General features: G+C 35.7%; 2 protein-coding genes across 3 annotated transcripts; both read right to left on the bottom strand.

The window, feature by feature from the left end:
- Positions 1-923: 923 nt before the first annotated feature.
- Positions 924-7920, bottom strand: LOC132038915 (vacuolar cation/proton exchanger 2-like). 2 transcript variants are annotated; one of them, XM_059429407.1, is made up of 14 exons: positions 7839-7906; positions 7665-7700; positions 7518-7559; positions 6432-6736; positions 5838-5905; positions 5720-5748; positions 4803-4999; positions 4461-4673; positions 4063-4197; positions 3657-3773; positions 3530-3583; positions 2979-3095; positions 2732-2825; positions 924-1500 (listed from the first exon to the last, which is right to left on the bottom strand). In XM_059429407.1, the coding sequence occupies exons 4-14, from the start codon at positions 6699-6701 to the stop codon at positions 1490-1492; spliced, it is 1305 nt and encodes a 434-aa protein (XP_059285390.1). In that variant the 5' UTR covers positions 6702-6736; positions 7518-7559; positions 7665-7700; positions 7839-7906; the 3' UTR covers positions 924-1489. The 2 variants fall into 2 exon arrangements, with proteins under 2 accessions (XP_059285390.1, XP_059285388.1); XM_059429405.1 differs by having other exon boundaries at positions 7665-7920.
- A 2722-nt stretch (positions 7921-10642) lies between these two features.
- On the bottom strand, positions 10643-16985 carry LOC132039867 (ATP synthase subunit epsilon, mitochondrial-like). The gene is made up of 2 exons (XM_059430409.1): positions 16761-16985; positions 10643-10790 (listed from the first exon to the last, which is right to left on the bottom strand). The coding sequence occupies exons 1-2, from the start codon at positions 16942-16944 to the stop codon at positions 10762-10764; spliced, it is 213 nt and encodes a 70-aa protein (XP_059286392.1). The 5' UTR covers positions 16945-16985; the 3' UTR covers positions 10643-10761.
- Between the last annotated feature and the right edge of the window lie 555 nt (positions 16986-17540).

Below are 17540 nucleotides of genomic sequence, written 5' to 3'. Positions count from 1 at the left end.
TAAATATTTCCTAAATTTTTTCATAGTTTTTTGTCTTTTATCATATTATTTTAAGCTTGAACTTAGAATTTTGAATGCCAATAAATTTTATATCTCGTGGATGTTAGTAACTCAAATAAAGTCCAAATCAAAACCAACTCAACACTAATGCTAACAAAAGAAATTCAATTCTAACACTAGGAATGACAGTAATGTTGGATATTTATTCTTTAATTTTGCATAATTGGTTTAGAGCGTAAAAATACATAGCTTAATTTTTTTTCTTTGTCATGTAATTAATACTTATTAGTCGTACTTATTTTAGCATAACTTTAGATTAAAGTCATTTTCTTTAAAGCTTATTAATTAGCAATACTTATTTTAACCGATTTTATTATCTTTTTTGTGGAATATTTTAATACGATGTCATCACCATCTCACATTTTGTATTATTTTCTTAAGAAACACCTTAGTTATATAGTTGTATCTTACTTGAACTAAAGAAATATTTGAAGTAAATATCATATGTTTTGTATGAAGACTTTTTCGGAAAAAGACCCGAAAAAACTCAATAACCCGAGAAAACCCGAAGTTGAAAATCCCGAATTTTATTGGTTTAGTTTGATTTGGTTTATAAATTTAAAATTCCGACGCATTTGATTTGATTTGGTATTTGAAAAATCCGAACCAACTCGGACCATGAACACCCCAAGTTTGTATGTCTTTAATATATCACTAAACGCCCTCGCGCCCTTTCCTTCACCTTGTACAGTTTTCATGTCACCAACTTTTATGCCATATCAAATGTCCCAAATAATTCCAAAAACTCAAGAGGTGAAATAATTCCATATCAATTGAACCATAGGTCCTATGACCAAGTAAACGTTTTGGCAAAATACAATGTCACACAAAATAGTCAATGTTAAGTTTCAACTAAGAAAAAATTATAGCCGACGCCTCGTCTCCAAATCATACTATCCAAAAGACTGAATAATTCGGTAACAAACATGCCCTGCTACAATACATTAATACTGTGTAAAAACAATTTCTAAGGATCCATTACAAATATTACACCTTGATCCTAATCAGAGGATCACTATGGAAATATAGGGATAAGCTACAACAATTTATATCTCCTAAATCTTACATTTGGAATGCTAGTCCAAAGGCAAAAGAAAAGAAAATTTGTTTACAGTCCCCCACCCTTCTACAATTTTTCTCCAGGTGCAAGACAGTATAATCAGCTTTATATACTGCAGGGAAGAAAAGAAATTGTTTGTTTGCTAAAGAAAATGATACAACATGGATAAACGTTGAAGAAGAAGTCATCGGTTCACCAACCGTGGAGTGTTCCACAATAAGAACCCATCTACCACATCACCACCACACCTTTCACTCTAGATTTAGCCAACACTTCGAGTGCAGCTTGTTAGGCTCATCGCTTTTGATTCATTGCCAGTAGTCGAAGAGTTCATTTGCTGAGGCATGAGCATCACGACTGAGCGCATACCTATTCTCCTTCTGCACCGTGCCATGGCAAGAAAGTTAGGCCAATTTTTGTGACTTTGAATTTGAGTTTTTCTTCTCTCTCTCTCTTTTTTTTTTTTTTTTTTTTTTGGGGGGGGGGGGGGGGTGGGGTGGGTTGGGGGACAAGCAGGATACTTAACTCATCACAACCTCAATTCAGCAGTTACTATTTGAAAGCTCTAACCAAAGCCTGTATATGAATCTAGAGGAACAGGGCTTGTGGTAGGAGATCTTGCCAACCAAATAAAACTCATCTAAGGACTGTATAATGCTTATTTTGGCAACAAGAAGTGGTGAGCTTGCATATATGTTGTTTGATGGAATATATTGCCGAGACCTAGTAGTTTTGCTACCCTAACAAAAAGAGCACAGCAGATTTTAAAAATTATAACGTTCTATCCCAAAATGAAAATAATCCTAACTGATCAACAAGTTAAATTGGTGGTAGATAAAACCAACTCTTCTTTGTATCAAAATGGTTATGATGACACAAGTACATTAAAGTATGAGGCATCTAAACGCATTCAAACAATGTAGTAGCAAAAGGCATGAAGATTGATGATATGCTATGGCGTGGAACAAACAGTGGAAAACAGCCCTGTATGGGCTCATCCCAGGTACCAAATCTGTTAAATATTTAGGCAATTCATTCTGGCTACGAAACTGAAACGTTGATTTTATTAACCAGAGTTGAAAAAAGACTGGGAGGAGCAGAGAGATAGATAACAGAACAAAACTATTATATTGATCAAGAAATTAGAAAAAAGAAATACGTTGGAATTGCTGAGAAAATGGAGAAATAAGGAATAGTCACAGTAGGAAGGATGGAGCAAAGTTTGTGAGCAAATCTTTGAAGTTGATACTAACTGAGTAACAAGAGGAAGAAGATAAAGACGGAGGTTAGTTGGGAATGGTTACCGACTTATTACAGTTAGTGTATGAAACTTTTGTTGGATAGGGTTGTCTCGGATGGTGGCAAGAGAGCACTTGGAGGAGCAGATTCAAACGAGAAAGACACAGAGACCTTGAAGAGATGGAAACTATGGAGATGGGCTTGTTTTATTCTATTTGTATGTTTGGTGAAAAACACCATACCGCATTATGTAGTTAGCAGAATTACCACCAACTTGGTGTACGTAAAAAAAATTAAAAAAATAAAAATACTGTCTTGTTTAAAATTGAAAAAAAATATGCTCAGACTTGAGGGAAAGAATGTAGAACTAACCTTTGGATGAATCAACATGTACAAAGAAACTTGCAGCAACAATGAGATAGCATAGGATAAGCATCAACCCCTTAAAATAGTTTGATGTTCCTTCCTGCATTGTATAAAGTAACAATCATAGTTAGTAGCAAGCCTTTCATGGCTGAGTAGTCTAGTGTAGGGAGTAGGCTGAACAACATCATTTATTTTATTCAATTTTCTGATTTTCAAAGGGAGGATGTGACAGAAGGGAAGTTAGAAGACAAACCTGCAGCATAAATGCCACAACTAGCACTGTGATAAAGAGTGTAGCAGTCTCAAACAATTGAAAGTTCAAGTCCATTGGTTTTCCCATGAACCAACCAACAACAACACAAAATGGAATCTGCATTATCAAAAGCATGAGATCTACTAATAAGCAACTTGATTTATGAGCTCTATTATAAATATTTAACAAATTGCACCCAGAAGGTGCAAGCAAAAGTATTTACAGATTAATAGCACAAGTATGTAAAATAAAAGTAGACGGTTCATCTTGATTTTCTGAATAGAGCTTTCTTTGTCTTTCAAACACCTCCCTTTCTTTCCTTCCAGATGGACCACCAAGCTTTATTATAAATTTTGAATAACTAAAAACTGACTGTACCAAATATACACCAACCAAAAAAGAGAAACTAAACAAAGAAATAATAAATATCCAGTATGCTCTTAGGACCACCTGTATGAATTTAAATAAATAATAAAACCTAAGTTTCTTTGTTATCGGATAATTTCTAAAGCTAGTTCAGATGATTACTGCATCACACTTTAGGGTCTTACCACAAACATTGATATCTGAGTAGAGGACCCAATCGCAACTCCAAGTGTAATGTCCTGCAAACAATACCCCCTAAGTAACCTACTCCGAAGCAAATGAGATAGTGAGTATAGTTTTACAAGAACTCACAAGCTTATCTTTCATTGCAAACATGATTGCACTTGCATGTTCTGCAGCATTTCCTACAAGTGGAAGCAAGATGACACTAATAAAGGACACAGGCATGTTCATTGAGTCAGATGCTCCCTGAAATCACGATAGCAACACGAGCAAATTAGGATGACGAACATATAGCAAATCAAAGCCAAAAGAACTCAAACAAAGTTTTACATAGCTTTTGATAATTAATTATCACAAAGGGAGAAAATATAAGGAGAAGGAAAGCTATGACAGTAAATATCTCAAGGTAAAAAATCGTTAGGCTATCACACGGGTATTAGCATCTAACTTCCAGAAAATGCTAGCCTTTCCAATACACCGGTTAAAAGGGCCTAAACCAAGATTTTTAATAAAAGAAAAGAAAAAGCAACGTCACCTGTATGGCATCCACAAGATACCCAGATAGCACAGATATCCATACTGTCAAAATAGCAAGCCACCCTATAGCTTCCAATTTTGTTATCTCAGGAGCCTCTTCTTCATAAGAATCTTCAGCATTATTTTCTCTATCCTGTTCAGATATAAGAGAATAATTAGATCAAACTAATACATCCTGCTGCAACACAAGTTGGTGTGAAAGTCAGATATCATGGCACGCGTTTATCTGTAATAATGAAATCTTCTGCAAACCTAACTCCTCCATAAAAGGCATCTGATTACTATATAGGAAAGCATAGTGTCAATGGCTATTGCTGCAGACGGCCTCGGAGAAATACAAGCTGAATAATAGAGGAAACAAACTAACAACCTATTCCAAGATTTTCAGCAATTTACCTCTTCGATAGAGCTATATAGATTTGGTTGACTCTTGAGTTGAAAATATAGGTAACTTGCATATGCTACCAGCATTATGCAACTGCTAAATCTTGAAAGAGCCAGCTCTGACTTCCCAAAATGCACTTCTGTGTGGGTGAAATGAAGCACAGCCGGAAATAATATGCCCATCACTGCCATCAATAACAATCCTGAGTTCACAAGGGCAGTCGCCTGCAATTTAATGATTTTCATTAGCAGTAGCATATAACATTATAGAGAGCAAATTGGAGCTGAGATAATACGAAATTACACTCTTCATTGCAAATTTCGTGAGGACATGATTGATCAGAAGATAATGACCTTACTGAAAACCTGGACTTTCTGGTGATGAACAATCCCACCACAGAAGAAGGCACATCCAAGCACCAAGAGCATATTTGATAAAATGGAACCCAGCAAGGATTGTTTAACAACCCTCATCATCCCATTATTCAACGCATATAATGAGATTATCATTTCAGTCGCATTGCCAAATGTAGCATTTAGAAGGCCCCCAACTATACATCAGAAAACAGGAAAAGTCATTCTGATAATCAAAAGAAAGTGTCGTGAGGGGAGGGGGAAATATGTGTCACAAAAGATATCTCTCCAAGTGAATGCAAGTGTTTACACACTTCCAGCAAATGGCGATGAGAAGAACAGAGGTACAGGAAGAGCATAAACCATTTAAATAGGGAACAAGAAAATCATATCGAGTGACTAGAGTCAAGGAGGATAATATCCACAAATTTATTTCAAGGGGTTTCAATTTCCTGATGACTCAATTTCTCTGTAAAAAGGAAACATCAACTCACATTTTCAAGTTATTCTATGACTGAATTCACATTCAACTTAAACACTAAAAAGCAAATACTTTGAGAAGCTCAACCTAATTTTTTTTGGGTTTTTGATAACCATGATGTCCGGGACAGCTTGTGTACCATCAACTAACTCCACAGGTACCTGCTACCTCCCACCGGCACAGTTACCATGTAACTCTGTCCACCAAGGTTTGTAAGATGGGAAGAAATCATATAGTGCTTTTGTCCCTGCTGGGATTTGAACCTGAGACCTCATGGTTCTCAACCCACTTCATTGACCACAAGGCCACACCCTTGGGTGCCTCAACTTAATTCTCTCAGTATGTAATTCCAACGGGAGAAGTTCAAAGCTTATATTCCTCAAAAATATAAACAAAGATCAAGAAAATGGCAAAACTACCAAAAGAAAATGGGTACCTGTAGGCCCCGTATAGAATGCAAGCTGCCTGTATCATGACAATGAAAGAAGTCAATGAGCATGTAACATAACATAGTAGAAGAGGATAACTGAATAACTTGAAGAGCATAAGCATACTCAGTTGCATAACCCAAACGCTCAGCTAAGGGTGTAATGCCCACCAAACTGAAGAAAAAGACCCATTCCTGAAATATCAAGATGAACCCAATAAATAAGGTTAAAAAAAAAAAAAGTTCAATTGGAGGGTGTGTTTGGTATGGAAGAATTTCCAACTTTCCCATGTTCGGTAGGTCAAAAATTTTGGGAAACATTTTCTCTAGGAAAACAAATTCCTTAAAAATGAGGAAAATGACTTCCCTAATGAAAGCAAGGAAAACAAGTTCCACAAGTGGCATTCCAAATTGATTGTATCCTCCCCACCCTCCAACACACCTCACTTCAGCCCCCCATCCCCACCACCCCACACTCCTACCCCCACCCCCACCTCCCATAGTATTTGTCTAGATTATATACAAATGCTTTTAGAATAATAACTTTTGCTTACGTACCAAACACAAGAAAATAAGTAAGAAATCCACTTATTTTCATGGAGAACATTTTCCTTCATACCGAACACACCCGAAATGGAAAACCAACATGGCTATATTCCAACATGTCCTTCTTGCCAAAGCTAAAAACAGAGATATATGGGAATAGCTTGAAACTCCTTACATGTTTTTTAGTAAGATAGTGCAGCAGTATCGCCAGTGGTCCAAAAGGAAGCAAAACATTGATCTTTGCTTTGAGTATCACAACGTATATACTCCTGAAAGTGCTGATCTGATGCATCTTCCTCAAGACTCTCGACGAGTAAAAACTTCTAGGCGACGTCATATGAGCTGACTCAAAATGCATACTCTCTATCTTGTTTGTAGCATGAGATGAGCTAAAGGGGGTCTCTTCATCACATTCAAGGTCTACTTTTTCCCCTATAGATCCCATCTCAACACTTGCAAAAAAGAGCCAACTGTATGTAGCTGATAACATGATAATGTTGGGTTAATTTACGGGCCAACGGATAAATCCAGAGTTTATTTCTCAGATGGTCACTCAACTAAGTAGTTATTATCTCGTAAAGTCACTTTCTTTGTTAAAGGAAATTGAAATCAAGAAGAAAGGTGACTTTTTGAGATAATAACTATTAGTTGAATGATCATTTGATAACATGATAATGTTGTGCTAAATTTCAGGCCAACAGATAAATCCAGAGTTGATTTCTCATATGGTCACTCAACTAATAGTTATTATCTCATAAAGTCACTTTCTCTGTTAAAGGAAATCGAAATAAAAAAGAAAGGTGACTTTCTGAGATAATAACTATTAATTGAATGACCATCTGAGAAATAAATCCAGATTTCTCAGATGATCACTCAACTAAGTAGTTATTATCTCAGAAAGTCACTTTCTCTGTTAAAGTAAATTAAAATCACGAAGAAAGGCAACTCTATGAGATAATAGCTATTAGTTAAATGATCGTCTGAGAAATCAACCCGATAAATTGATCATTTCACTAACATTACATCAATGAATCAATGGCAAAACCAAAGTTGATTTCTCAGATTCTCAGATGGTCACTCAACTAAAACTTAATTTCTCATAAAGTCACTCTCTTTGTTAAAGGAAATTGAAATCAAGAAGAAACGCGACTTTCTGAGATAATAACGGTTAGTTGAGCGTCCATCTGAGAAATCAAAACTCGTCAACAGATAAATCCATAACTTACTAGTATTAAATAGTGAATCATTTAACTAACATTACCTCAATCAATCAATGTAAGAAGCTCAGCCACATAAGTGAAACCTAATTAATCCCCCAAAAAAAAAAAAAAAAAAAAATGAGAAACCCAGATCAAATATCTCACAAAATATGAAAAAGAAGAAGAAAATTGCAGTTAATTGTAATTACCACAGTAAATAATGAGTCACCCAATCAAATCCTCAACTGATTTGTACAGCAAAAGGTCAGTAGATTAAAGAAACTTGAATCAAAGTTAACATCAAATTAGAAGAAAAATGAAACAAATATATATATATATATAAAGATATTATGTTTTGTTATGTATAAAAGAGAAATAAATATATAGAAAAATCCGTCATTGAAGCGTGAAAAGGCCGGCGACAGGGAGGAAGAAGAAAGTTCTGCGAAGTAGCGCCTAATTTCATTTTTTATTTTATTATATAGTAATGGAGTACTAATGATTATATAATTATTATTTTTCTAATACTCGCTTGTTTCAATTTGTTTGAACGTATTTCCTTTTAATTCGTTCAAAAATAAATTTTTACCTCTTTTCCTTTTTTTTAAATAAATTCAATCACTTTATTAACGATTTACGTGTTAGATGAGATACAGTGATACAAGATACCATTATTATTATTATTTTCTAATATAAAGTTAGAACGATAAGATGAGGTAGTGATACAATAGTTTTTTCTTTCCAATGTTGAAGTACAATAGTGGAGTTGGATACTTGGGAATTTTTTATTACTCCAAGTATTTCACTTTAGCTTGACTAAATTGCCCTTTTACTCCGTCCATCTCAATTTTTGTGAAATTTTAAATTGGATACGGAGTTTGAAAGACGACTTTTTAAAATTTGTAATCTAAAATAAATATGTAGGACTACAAATTATAAGGGTAAAATAAAAAGTTTAAAATTAAATTATTACTAAATATAAAAAAGTGATATTTTTACAATGGATTAAAAAGAAATAAATATCACATAAATTAGGACAATTGACCCATTTGAGGTGTATTTTTTTATTCAGGTAGGAAAAGGAAACAGCTGATAATTGAGATGTGAAACTTACAAAAAAATGATAGTTCAGATCTACAACAACAACATAATTCAGATGTGTTTTTGACTATTAACTCTTTTGCTTTTTTATAAGTTAGAGAGGGGGGGAACGGCGACTGATAGATAAGAAAAAATTTGTCCAGAGCATTTGAGCATTTATCACTAAGTTAATGGTTAAATGATACTTCCTCTGTCCCAATTTATGTGGCATTTTTTAGTTCCCGAGATTCAAACTGCATAAATTTTGATTAACATCTTAAGATGTAATTTTTCACCAAATTGATATGAGAAAAGTTGCACCTTATAGTACTTTTTATGTAGTTTCAAACATAAATTTAAATCTTAAAATATTGAGTTAGTCTAACCCAATTTAACTTCAAAATTTAGTCAATTTAACTCTCGAAAAGTGAAAGTGCCACATAAATTGGGACGGAGGGAGTACTATTTATTTACATGGGAAATAATTACCTATATCGGGTGTTTACACCAAAACTGATGTAATATACTGTAGTTAAGTAATTTATTGTAGTAAATATATACATTTACTAACCATGGTTAAGTGATGTTATTATATATTCATACATATGGCATGCAATCATTGATTTGGTGTAAACACCCGGTGTGAATAAAGTTTTACCGTATTTACATTTAAGCTTTAGCTATTAAAGTTAAATTATTTGACTTCACATAACTATATAAGTATTACCCTAGTGTAAGCCTTTAAAGTTAAAAGTTATTCCACCTCCAAAATTCAAACTTCATACACAACCAATTGAACTCCCCGCCTTGTTTTTCAGATATAGAATGAGTTTTAAGCTAGTATACTAGTATATGCAACAATTTTTATTCTCTTTTTATAACCACATAAAGTGAATTTGAATAATATTCAGAAGCTGCACGAGTCTTCTTCATTGCCGTTGTGACAATATTGATACGTAAAACAGTAAAACAAGAAAACAACTTATCAAATCACTGTGTCTGCTGAAAGTTCTTTCGGACCAATTACGGTACAAATTGTTTAGCCCTCCCCAAAATTCCACAGCACTTCCAAACACTTACACTAAGTCCAAAATATTCAAAAAGTAAGTTTTACAAAACTAGATTTGAAAAAGGCCTTGCGTACAGGGATTTGGTGGGGGTTGGGGGGGGGGGGTGCATAAATCAATCTATTTTACCTACAAAGCCCAATTCTAATGTGCGCCTCACTTATTTTACCTCATTTACTAATCCAATGAAGGACTTCTCAATATAAAGAAGAATGAAAGACTTTCCACCACCTATGAGGGACATTTGCACTTCATAGTGGACAAAAGAGAAGTGAGAGAAAAAGAACCACAATGAAATTTTGACTTTGCATTACCAATAAAAAAATGACTAGAAAAGTAATACATAACTCTCACAGACAACCATCTCACCTTCTGTTTTTCTTTTTATTCTTTTCCTCTTCTTTTGGTGCTGGTTGAGGGTTAAGGTGGTTAGCGGGTGAAGGGTTGATTGGTAAACGCATACTTTGGTTGTACTTGCAACAAGTTGCCTACTTGATCATGGAGGTCTATTCCCTCCATCTTATTTTCCAAGGCAATCTCAGAATAGATATTCATATTCCACGAAGAGAAGGAATAATCTGACATAAAGTTGGCATGTTGAACTAAGAAAGAGAAACAACAGTTCTATTTGGATTTACGAATAGTATGCTGCACCGCTCGAATTCTGCAGCACAAATTTCTAACTAATATTAGGACCATGTTTCCTTTTGCATTAGACTAGGCAATGTAATATGAGTATAACTTTAAGACAGACACTTCAGCAATAAAGGAAGAACCATCACTTGTTATGCTCGAGAAGAAAGCCTTAATCTTTTGAATTAAACAGGAATATAATTCAGAGTGGTTGCTTTTAATACATTATAGCAAGGGGATTCTTGTTAATCATTGAATCACTTTTCAATTTCAATCCAGCAAGTGTAGGACCAAAGTCTAGTCACTATGTTGTTATTAGAAGATCGACATTTCAATCCAGCAAGTGTAGGACCAAAGTCTAGTCACTATGTTGTTATTAGAAGATCGACATTTCAATCCAGCAAGTGTAGGACCAAAGTCTAGTCACTATGTTGTTATTAGAAGATCGACAGTTCCAGTGCCAGGACCAGGGCAGTACAAAAATTCACATAATATCAAAAACAAATCGCAAGATCCAGACTTGTTCTCATTCTTCAGGAGTATCAGAGCGGATGGCTGCAAAAAGACCAGTACAAGTATTTGTTAGAAGAACGAACATGCGGCTTTTTCCATGAAAAAGAATTTTTTAAAGTAACCAAATAACACATGAATGGTCCAGCCAACCCTATACTCTATCCCCTAAACCTTTGACTCTTTCAAAAATGGGGAAAAAACACACTGCAATCATGTAAAAACAAGAACCTGATACTTTCTGGTATATCATGTTGGATAAACTATTGTCTTTATCCAGAAAAGAAATGACAATAGGATACAAGCATAAGCCCTTCACTTTTTTTTTTTTTTTAGTGGTCAAGTATTTTTGTTTTTTATGGTCAAGTATCCCATCCCCTTTCCCTTCATTTAAGCTTTTTCATCCACCGTCATCCTCACTAGTTCAATCTTGAGAGGCAATTGTTAGTCAACAACCTCGGGAACTAGGATTCGCCTTCTATGTGGATACTGCCATCTACTTAAACCAAAATTTTAGTAGGCAAGAGGTACTTGATATATATACTGGTGGAGTGTAATACGTACCATTGAATAGGTTTCCTTCATGTGTGAGTTTAATGCCGAAAAAATATATTCGACAACGACCTAATTTTTTTCTTTTTTTCGTAAACAAGGACACAATGACCTTTGGGATGTGGCTATCTTTGTGTAGTTTTAATGACATCTAGCCCCATACTCCACATCAAAGCTTGCCAGCGAGGATCTTTACAAGAGGGAAACAGGAAAATAAATGTGGATAGTTCAACAACCTGAATACAATTTTTTCAACAATAGCAACAACAACTACTACTACTACTACTACAATACTACTACGCCTCAGTCATAAACAACTTGTGTCGTTGGGTCGACTATATCAATCCTCCCTAACCACATTCCTCGTGCAAATTAATCTCTGTATCGTAAGATTCATCATGAATTGACTAGTTTTAGATTGGCTACCAGCCAACCATAATCCTCCTACTTTATCCGGGCTTGGGACCGGCAATATGAGCAAGCTCAAACTGGCAAAGTTAGCCAAGACTAACTACAATTAAGTAAAAATCCAATGACATCAGGTCTCATTCAATATAATGTCTTTATTAGATCATATGAAACCAACGCAAATAACATGTTGAGTTAGGGTAATGGTACTGCCCCGAGGGGTTTAATCTAGTAGTAAGAGCGCAACACATAACATGTGGGTTAGGCGCACGTCACGAGTTCGAACTTTGACGCATACAAAAAGCCCCTGGTATTTAAAGAGTAAAAGGCAAAAATATGGTACTGCTTATAGACAATTGTTGATGGATTTAAGTAAAATTTCACGGATGGTCAAGCGGTATGATCTATGTCCTTGCAGATAGTTGGGAAAGTTCAGCCTTGATTTGTATCCTCATGAAGACAAAGATTATTTGTATTCTTATTATGACAAAAGAGTCTATCTGTATCCTTGTGGAAACAAAGGCAAGATGAAAGTGCGTCTCAATGACATGCTATCACCGCCCTTTGCGGAAACTAAAAGGCTGAATAACCAAAAAAGGTAAACTAGAAGACACTAAATGTTTAAATTCAAACGATAAAAGCAAATATAAGAAATCCATGTGATAGTCTAACTTCCACATAAAAGAGTAATAGGAAACACAAACCAAGAAAATTAATGACCTAATTATGATCTGCAATAGGCACACCTATTGCATTATCTAACTGATGCTAAGGAGAGCGTGCAAAAGATACAAAAGCACCAAATTCTTTTTGTGTTTAGGAACCCAAAAAATGATTAAATGTAGGTGTGTGAGAATGTAAGCATAATCTCTGCACCCAAGGATGTGGCCTACTGATTAATGAAGTAGGTTGGGAATCATGAGGTGCCAGGTTTTTCAACATCTACCTCTTGGTGCACACAAGCTGCCCAGACACTACAATTATAAAAATAATGTAAGCACGATCTCGGAGATACCCTAAGGGGTCATTTGGTAGGAGGTATTAGAGAAATGATATTGGTATTAGCTTTTTTTTGACAATGATAACATTGATATTGGTATTAGCTTTGGTATTATTTAATCTCTTGTTTGGTAGTGTTTTCAACCTACGTATGTTATACACCTTATAAGTAATGTTGGGATTAGTAATGCTAGGATTAGTTATGTGCACATTATTTTTTATTGACGGTTTGGTTTATTGTATTAAATGCATAGGGTGAGTTAGAATCTAGCATTACTAATCCCAACATTACTAATACATCCTATTCAGACTATTTTTATACACCCTGTCAAACATCCCTAACAGAGTTAACAACACAAACAAGAACCTCAAATTGAACATACCCACAATCAGATCCCAACCCACCCACCCCGCCAAACCCCCAACCCACCCACCATCTGCCACTTAAAATTCTGAACCTTTCCCGTTCTATTACCCATCAAATCAATGTGATAGTCCAACTTCGACATAAAAGAGTAATGGGAAACACAAACACAACCAAAGAAATTAATGACCTAATTATCTGATCTGCAATAGGCACACCTATTGCATTATCTAACTGATGCTGAGAAGAGAGTGTAAAAGATACAAAACCACCAAATTATGTTTTTGTTTAGGAACCCAAAAAACGATTAAATGTAGGTGAGCGAGAATGTAAGCATAATCTCTCCACCCAAGGATGTGGCCTCCTGATTAATGAAGTGGATTGGGAATCACGAGGTGCCAAGTTTTCCCCACCAACCTTTGGTGCACAGAGTTGCCTCGTACTCTTTGCTGTTGGGAGGCAAGAGGTATCCTATTTATTTTGTTTAGATAACCACGGTGTTCGGGCCAGTTTGTGCATCTCGACTAGTTCCACAGATATATGTCACCTGCTACCAGCAACAAATTCCAGGTAACTCTATCCACCAAGGCACAGATGGAAAGAAATCACCTAGTATTTTTTTCTCTGGTAGGAATTGAACCTGAGGCTCCATGGTTCTCAAATCACTTCATTGACCACTAGCCACACACTTGGGTATCCCGTAGAATTAGTCAAGGTGCACACAAACTGCCCGGACACCACGCTTATGAAAAAATGTAAGCACGATCTCTGATATATCCAACAGAGTTAATGTAAGGAAAGGATCGTCGATTAGGTTTTTTTTGAAACTGGTAACTTTTTCTATATTTCATATGTAGCAAACAGTACTTAGGTAGTACTGAAACCGTATTTACAAGAAAGTCTAACTTTTACTGCCCTCTCTCTATATTGTATCCAAAACATCAATTATAGTGACACTATCATTAGAGTAGATCTGCTTGCACCAAAAACACAACAGCAAAATAAAGCTTAACTTGATCTTCTGCACCCCATTCTCCACATTCTCAAAACATCTGGAGTTTCTCTCCTTCCAAATTGTCCACCAAATGCAAGCAGGGATAATTCTCCATCTAGTCCTGTCCTTTGCCTGTAAGCCTGTTTCCTCCCAGCTTTTAAGAGCATCTATAACCTTCCCAGGCATGGTCCAGGAAATGCCTTTGAGATTAAGAATAATTCTCCATAGATGAGCTGTTATCTTACAGTGAAGGAAAAGATGATTAACTATCTCTGATGTTTCCCCACACAAAAAGCATCTGGAACATAAAATGAAACCTCTTTTCATCAAATTATCTTGTGTAAGAGCTGCTTCTTTAGCCAGTAGCCACACAAAACAGGCAACTTTGTGAGGAATTTTGTTTTCCAGTGTGTTTCCAAGGCCAGTTGGCTATCTGTTGATTGGAATGATTCATCAACTTGTAAGCTGCATTAACTTTGAATAAACCCTTACTGCTGCCTTGCCACCATAATATATCTTCACCTGTCTGTAGTCCACTAAACTGCTCTAATGTACTAAAGAATTCAACCACTCTTTGCACTTCCCAGTCATTGACATGTCTTCTAAAAATGATGTTCCATCCTAGAGGTGTCCACATCTCTGCTATAGTCCTTTGCTGGTTTAGAACTATATTGAAGATATCTGGGAAGACCACATCTAATCTGCCAACTTCATGCCAATTGTCCTTCCAAAAACTAGGTTTACTCCTATCAAACACTTTGATCTTGGAATTATCCCTCAACTCACTCCACAGTGTTCTAATGGATCTTCATAGGCTAAACCCAAATGGTGTAGTGACCTCCTTAGTCATCCATTTGTCTTCCTGTTCATACTTTGCTTTAATAATATTCCCCCAAAGGAGTTGATTCTCGTTGGTGAACTTCCACAACCATTTCATTCTAAGAGCTTCACTCTGAATCTTCAAGTTCTTGATCCCTAACCTTCCAAGATTCTTGCCAAAAGTGATTGCTTTCCACTTAACCAAGTGGTAACCTTTCTTTTCTTTGTTCCCATGCCATAAAAAATTCCTCCTGATGCTATCCAACCTATTGATGACCCCTGTTGGGATCGTCGATTAGGGTTTCCTAATGGGGAAGGGGGAAAATGAGCTGGATCGGTGTAATAGTAGCTACAAGGGAGCTACGTGGCAGCTTATGAGCCAAGCAGATGGCATGCGAGAGGGCACATGTTGGAGCTGAGTAATTCATTTAGTCGGTTAAGAATCAACGGCCATGATTAATTCACTTAGCAGTGAAGTTGAAGTTAAATTATCAAACGGTAAGTTAAATAATCAAACGGTGGAGGATTATTCAGTTAGCTTTAACTACTTTGGAGGAAAGAAAAGGAGATAACTTTGAGTTGGTAATTCTTCTATTCAATTCTCCCTAATTCTTGTTCTTCTTCACTTAATCTTCTTCTTCCACTACTGCTCTAATATCCTAATTCTGCTATTACAGGATTGGAACTCAAGCTTGGATTCTCTTCTATTGTTTCGATTGTAATCATTTAGTTGGAATTAATAAAACAGTTCATTTTTTGTGTTCAATTCTTTTTCTTCTTCTAGATTCCTAATTTGTTTAAGCACAGTACAGTTAGCAACACAAACAAGAACCTAAAACTGAACACACACACACACACACAAAATCAGATCCCAAAACTCCTATGCTTTTCCTTTCTATTACCCATCAAAATAAGCAAATTTGAAAAAGAAAAAAAAATACAACTCCCTCCGTTTCAATTTATGAGAACCCATCTGACTAGACACGGAGTTCAAGAAAGAAGAGAAAACTTTTATGAGTCACGTATATTTTGTGTGGCTAGATAGTATTGCATAAAGGTAAATTGTTTTCAAATATAGAAAGGGATCGTTCTTTTTGGCACGGACAGGTTCACATAAATTGAAATAGATGGAGTATGAAATAATTACTGGAATACCCGGAAATAGGTTCACATAAATTGAAATAGATGGAGCATGAAATAATTACTGGAATACTCGCTCTGTCCCAATTTATGTGGCACAGTTCGAATTTTGAGATTCAAACCTTTTTATTTTGACTGTGGATTTAGACATAGAATTTTTAAGTTTTTTCAAATAAAATTTACATATTTGGAAACTACTTAAAAAGTATTATAAGTCACTATAGTTATTGACAATTCAAAATATATAAGACATATGAAAAAATTACAGTCAAAAGAACAACTAGTTTCAATCTCGAAATCCGAAAGGTGACACATAAATGGGGACAGAGGGAGTAACAACAACAACAATATACCCAGTATAATCCCACAAGGTGGGGTCTGGGGAGGGTGGAGTGTACACAGACCTTACTCCTACCTTCTAAGGTAGGGAGGCTGTTTCCGATAGATCCTCGGCTCAAGAGAAGGTGCCAAGACAGTAATAATAATAATAATAATAATAATAATAATAATAATAATAATAATAATAATAATAATAATAATAATAATAATAATAATAATAATAATACATAAATGCAGTCAAAGAAAGAAAGAAATAAAGAAACGATCAAGTTATAATAGAGATCTAAAAATAAGCGAAAGAAGAAAGGTAATAATGACGTAGGGAGTATTATGTTACAATGAATCAACCAACGTTATTAATCATACAAAAAAAGGAAACAAAAAGAGACAGAAAGCTTACTAGGTTTTTGAGGTTTGCCATTTTCCCATTTGGAAATGGTGTAATGGACCTTCTCACGGGACAGTGCTTCGGATTTGTAAGGCTCTTTAAGGCAATTCCTAAGCAAATTAGCACACAAGTTTGAATATGTTATGTAAGTCATGCCTGCCGATCTCCAAAATGGTGCTGCTGCATTCGATGCCATTTCTCAGCCTCTCTTTTCTTCCTCTCTGTGCTCTTTCCTCAAAAGGTATTTGTATCCTGGTCGAACTTCCCTGAGAAAATGACAAAAATGGTCCCTTATGTTTGAGAGTAGGTTCAAAATGGTCCATTCAGTATATACTTAAGGGATTATTTTGAACCTATACTCAAACAAAAGAGACAACTTTGGACATTTTCTACACTTCCCCTAAAGAGAAACGATAGGGACAATGGTACTTTTGATCCCCTAAATTTTGAAACATTTTGATTTTGGTCCTTCTATATTTCACTTGGCATAGTTAGCCTTGAATTATTATTTTTTAAGAAAGAACTGAAGAAAATGTACTAAATCGGAGACGGGCGAGAACCTTAGGCTCCTTATAAGTCTTGTGCAATCCTCCTCCCTTTGAGCTAGCTTTTAGGGTGTGAGTTAGGCCCAATACTTAATTTGACATGGTATCATAGCCAGGCCCGATCCGATGTGGGCCCCAGAAAAAGAAAGGGGTAGAATGCCACCGGACCAATTGACCAGTCCCAGACCAATAGGGGGGGGGGGGGGGAATTTCCCCGGGGGGGGGGGGGGGGGCCATGAATGTGCAC

Source organism: Lycium ferocissimum, chromosome 12 (genome assembly GCF_029784015.1).
Source record: "Lycium ferocissimum isolate CSIRO_LF1 chromosome 12, AGI_CSIRO_Lferr_CH_V1, whole genome shotgun sequence".
Classification (NCBI taxonomy): domain Eukaryota; kingdom Viridiplantae; phylum Streptophyta; class Magnoliopsida; order Solanales; family Solanaceae; genus Lycium; species Lycium ferocissimum.
Note: the sequence above shows the minus strand (reverse complement) of the source record. Positions and strands in the feature narration are given on the sequence as shown.

Bases quoted from the DNA above. Each gene is read 5' to 3' on its own strand.
- LOC132038915 (XM_059429405.1), bottom strand. From the start codon at position 6,701: ATGGGATCTATAGGGGAAAAAGTAGACCTTGAATGTGATGAAGAGACC. The intron at 4,198-4,460 runs GTAAATTGCTGA...ATATCTGAACAG, and splicing joins TATATAGCTCTATCGAAGAG to GATAGAGAAAATAATGCTGA. The intron at 3,096-3,529 runs GTAAGACCCTAA...TTGATAATGCAG, and splicing joins CTCAGATATCAATGTTTGTG to ATTCCATTTTGTGTTGTTGT.
- LOC132039867 (XM_059430409.1), bottom strand. From the start codon at position 16,944: ATGGCATCGAATGCAGCAGCACCATTTTGGAGATCGGCAGGCATGACT. The intron at 10,791-16,760 runs GTAAGCTTTCTG...GTCTTTTTGCAG, and splicing joins TGGCAAACCTCAAAAACCTA to CCATCCGCTCTGATACTCCT.